General features: G+C 31.3%; 1 protein-coding gene across 1 annotated transcript; it reads right to left on the minus strand.

Annotated features, from left to right (window-relative positions):
* Window positions 1-285: 285 nt before the first annotated feature.
* LOC131609612 (high affinity nitrate transporter 2.5) lies at window positions 286-3,069 on the minus strand. Its single transcript, XM_058881362.1, has 2 exons — window positions 1,804-3,069; window positions 286-833 (listed from the first exon to the last, which is right to left on the minus strand). The coding sequence occupies exons 1-2, from the start codon at window positions 2,961-2,963 to the stop codon at window positions 452-454; spliced, it is 1,542 nt and encodes a 513-aa protein (XP_058737345.1). The 5' UTR covers window positions 2,964-3,069; the 3' UTR covers window positions 286-451.
* Between the last annotated feature and the right edge of the window lie 2,273 nt (window positions 3,070-5,342).

Genomic DNA, 5,342 nt, shown 5'->3' on the forward strand with positions numbered 1-5,342 from the left:
ATAGAGATTAAAATTGTATTTAAATAATAAAAATCATATGTGTGAAATCCTGCCACTTCAATATAAACTGAGAAATGTACATGTTCATGTTGATACAATTTTAAGTTTTGCTATATCAACAACAACTTTACTACTATTTGATTAAGTAATTCAACTGTTCAACAATATATTACAAAGAGAAAGTGTGTGAAAGCATGTTACTTAAGAGTGAAGAAATTGCAACCTCTCTCAAACCATGTGAACATATAAGTAAGAAACATTGATTTTTTGTGTGTCCATAAACGAAATGATCATAACCACTAAAAATTTACATAGACAGACAATCGTGAATATTAGAATTCGAACACCAATAATAACATTCAACCTAACAACATCGATTTTTGTAACTTGAAATAAAATTTGCGGACATGACATTGATACTTTATTGTGCTGTAAATTCACACAAGAAAAGTCAAACATGTTGTTGTGGTGGTGTGACATCCTCAGAAGGCCTAGTTGAAATATTAAATTTTCTACCCCTTTCACTTCTACTATTATCAGCAAATTTCAAGCTTCCATGATGAGAGCCTTTCTCTCTTTCCTTGGAGTTCCATTCAGACAAATAATAATCTTCTTCAGAGACATTTTTAGATGAAGATGGACCAAATAACATGCCACCCCATTGTGGAAAATATATTAAGAATAATGGTAGAGTGCATATTATGATCATTGCACCCATTAGTGTTATTCCTCTTTCTTTTGAAAACCTTGATCCTTTGAAGAATACTAGTTGGGTTATAACTGCTCCTACGTTTCCTCCTCCTCCTGTCATTCCTGATATTACTCCTAATGACCTGAAAATTGCATATTTAAATCCAAAATTACTATTAGAAAAATAAGAACCAAAATTTATTTATATATTATATAATAATGTCTAATGTACATTTCTTTAATGGTATTTTTAATTTAAAAGAAACACTAGAGAAGTTTACAGCAATCTAACTACTTTTCATTTGCACCTTTTGAAAAATATATTTAAGGAAGTGGTAAACTTCTATTGATTAAACTATTAATATTGATTGAATGGTAGGTTTTGACATGTATTATATGATCAATCAATATTGAAAACCACATTATAAGAATATTAAAATATTGTACCACAAAAAAAATACTATTTAAATATTATATAATTCAGCTTCATATTGTGGCCATTCATGATTCCCATCTCTCTGTGTTTATTTTATATATGTAGATTTATGTTTAGGGACATAAGTAAAAAAATAATTCAAAAATTACTAATATATATTTAAATAAATATTAAATAATAAAACCTTCTTAGCCACAATATTTTTATATTTGTTTATGTCACGATAAAAATAATTTTCAATGATTTAATTTTATATAAAAATTTAATTTTAAAATAAAATAAAATTGAAGTGATTTATAATATAAATAAAATATTTGAACAATCATTTTGGGATAAAAATCAATTTGAAGTAAAATATCAAAATTTAATTTTAAATTAAAATCAATTCTAAAAGAATTTAATAATATTTTAAAAATATGATAATCAATTCTATATATTTAAAGGATGTTGTATGTATATGTTAATTGAGTTGTTAAATAAATATACAATATTTGTCTAGAGTTCAATTTTTTATAACAACATTTATTTATATATTTATAAATCAACAATTTTGAAAAGAAAAAAAATCTACACATCTAAATTTTTTTTTGTGAAAATAAGATATTTTAAGTGAGAATAATAAAACATAGAACCATTACCAAACTCAATAGAAATACACAATGAATGAAAAAAGTTACCTTCTTGAGACAAAAGGAACAATTCCAAAGGTCATTCCACAAGCAGCTTGAACAAACACAGAGAAAATAATCATAACAACAACAGAAACATTCAAAGATCCAACAAGTCCCAAAACCACACAAAAAACACCAGCCAACGTTTGACAAATCCACAGACACCACAACCTCCCCCTCATTCCAAATCTCTTCGCCATCAAATCAGAAATAAACCCTCCTCCAGGTCTAGAAAAAACATTAGCCAAACCAAAACTTGCAGCAATGATTCCAGCAGTTCGAAGATTAAGGTTAAACTTGTCGTAAAAATACTCAGCTATGATATTATCCACAGTCAACTCCACTCCAAAACAATATCCATAAGTCAAAGCTAAAATCCAGCCTCTATAATTCAACACACCATGGTAAAGCACTTTTGAGAATTCATCTTTCGCTTTCTCACCTGATTTTTTCAAGCCATGAAAGTTTCCGTCAGGTAAATCTTGTCCGAATATTAGTATCGAAAACGCTGTCATGGTTTGTAGAAAAGCAGGTATGAAAAAAGCTATTCTCCATGCAGTGAATTTTGTTGAACCAATGTTTTGAATGAGAGAAAACACGAGTGGCATGATGAGTTGTGTTGCGCCGCCACCGAGGTTACCCCAGCCACCGGAGAAACCGTTTGCTCTACCAACGACGGTGGTGGAGAACATGGAACTCATCCAAAACTGAGTAGAAACAAACGTGGCTAAAGAAAAGCCGGTGAAGAAACGGACGAGGAGAAAGCTTGTAGGAGAATCAATGATGGAGGTGAAGTAAACTGCTGGTGAGGTTAAGAGAATGAGAGAAGCGGAAGCAAGACGGGGACCGACTAGGTCACAAGCTGTTCCCATTGCGATTCTTGCGAAAACGGCGCCGGAGACGGAGGCTACGCCGGCATTTCCTATGTCTGTTGCTGTGAGGTTAAGGTTGTCGCGGATTATAGGGACAAGTGGTGCTGCTGCAAAGCTTGAAACGAAACATGCAAAGAATGAGAACCATGAGAGGTGGAATGCTAGCATGTGAGGTTTGGCTATTGAGTGGATTTTGAATTCTGTGGATTTGTTTTCTGAGTCTACTTGAAGGGAGAATTTTTGTTGTTGTTGGGGTTGGTTGGTTGATGGGGGTGTTGGGAGTTCTGGATTCATGATTTGTTTGTTGGATTGGAGAGAGATGTGGGAATTGTTGATTTGTGATGAGAACTTTTTGTGTGTAGTGTTTTATATCATGTTTTGTTTCCTGTTTTATGCACAAAGCCAACTACTTTGTTTGACTTTTAGCTTAAAAGTAAATGAAATTTATAGCACGTTGATTTGATGGTTAAAAAAGTTAAATTTGATGATAGGTGAATTCTTATCTATTCAACATAAAAAGTTGGGTAGAGTTACATTTAGTATAAAATGCATTGAAAACAATAAAAAGTGTATCATTTAATAAATACTTAAAGATAATAAAATTAAATGGTATCATATGATTAGTTGAAGGTATACTACCCAACTTTTTTAGATGGGTAGAGAAGTTGTCCCCTTTATAATATATTGTTGTAATAGGAGTATGTCTTAAACTTTAAGTGAGAAAAGAGAGAGAAAATATGTTAAGTATTTTTGATTTTGCTGACCGAGTCTGTGATGGAAGTTTGGTGACGGAGATCGGCCGCCTAGCAGCAGGCGATCGGGTGATAATGTCAGTCCGCACAAGTTTTGGACTTATTTGCATATTTGCTCGATCGCTAATGGATCATCTCTTTGATCTGTTTAGGTTTTGACAATTATAAATATAGTTCTCTATCATTTCTTTGGATTTTCTTCTAACCCATGCAATTATTTATTCAATAAATATAAACGCGTCAGTATATTTGTCCTTTACAAAACTTTTATATTGTTCCATGTAGATTGTCACTTCAAATTCTATATAAGAAAATTGTTTTGACATCTATCTCTTGCAACTCAAGATTATATTGATTTACACTCTTATAGAACAATATTTTACCACATTTGAAAAGATTTCATTGTAATAGTTTCCCTCCACTTGAGTAAACCCTTTTGCTATAAGACTTTTCTTAAACATTGGTTCTTCAATTCTAAAAATACATTTCTTCTTATTGAAGATCCACTTGCATCCAACAATCTTTTATCTCTTAGGTAGTCTCACAAGCTCTAAAATATGGTTCTTCATCAATGAATTCATATCATCATTCACAACCTTTAACAATATTTTACTATCTTTATTTTTGAATGCTTCCTTGAAGTTCTTTGATTTTGAATTTTTGAGCCCTTCATCCACAATCAAAGCATAACAAATAATATTAGCATAATCATATCTTTGAGGTGATATCATCTCCCTCATTATCCTATCACGAGCCAACTAATAGCATTGAGCCATTGTAGGTTTTTCCTTTCTAGAGCTAGAAGTGAGAGCCACAACTTTCTCCTTAGTCTCACAAGTAGGAACATCCACCTCAAATTGTGTCTTCCAATTCCAATTTCACTTCATCCTTATACAAGTCTCATAAATAATAATATCCCTGCTTATGATAAACCTTGATCTTTTAGGTTCCATCTTCCATAACTTGCATCCTTTCACACCTTCAGAATAATCAATGAAGACACAATTTGTAGCCTAGCATGAATCTTGGCATGCTCAATATGCACAAACTCTAAAGTTCTCAAAACATTTAAATTGGAGTAGAATGTCAATTTTCCATTCCAAACCTCCATATGTATCTTGAAGTTTATTAGGTGGATAGACATATGTTGATCAAGTAGGCTATAGTAGCAACAACGTTACATAGAAACTCTTGTATAACTCATCTCCTAACAACATGCATCTCAATCATTTTAAAATGGACTTATTCATGTGCTCACTTAGGCCATTTAGTTTTCGTGTGTCAGCTAGTGTGTCAGCTACAGTTGCATGCTTCTTTGTAAAATTCTTTAAATATCTCTTAAGTAAACTCTAAACAGTTGTCAATTCTTAACATTTTCAATTTAGTTCTTATAAAAACATGTCATTCCTTAAATTTTTTAAAAGTTTCACAATTATATTTTAAAATATGAACCTAAACTCTTCTAGAAAAACCATCAATGGGAAATAAATATAAATCGCCACCGTGTGTACATTGTGGGGCCCCTAAATATTTGAGTATTCAAACTTAAATAGTATTCTATTAAATAGTATTCTAAAATTATGCATATCACTCTTAAACTTTACCCTATGTTGTTTGCTTAACTATAGTATGCAATAATGACAAAATTTTAATTTGTCACTACCTAGAAAAAATGTCTTAGCTAGAAAAAACATCTTAATACCTTCAAGTCTTTACCACTATCATTAACTTTCAAATCTTTCTTCTTGATTAACTCGTTGATTCTTATTGTCAATTGGACCTTCTTGAAGGTGAAAGTGACTTAATTCTCATAAATAACTAAATCCTTGAAATTCTCAAAGAATCTAAGTATTGAATTCAACATGTGTAGATATTTATCTTCATCGTCAAGTTTTGCTTCAACATTTTGCAAGTCATCAAT

This window comes from Vicia villosa, linkage group LG1, assembly GCF_029867415.1.
Source record: "Vicia villosa cultivar HV-30 ecotype Madison, WI linkage group LG1, Vvil1.0, whole genome shotgun sequence".
NCBI lineage: Eukaryota > Viridiplantae > Streptophyta > Magnoliopsida > Fabales > Fabaceae > Vicia > Vicia villosa.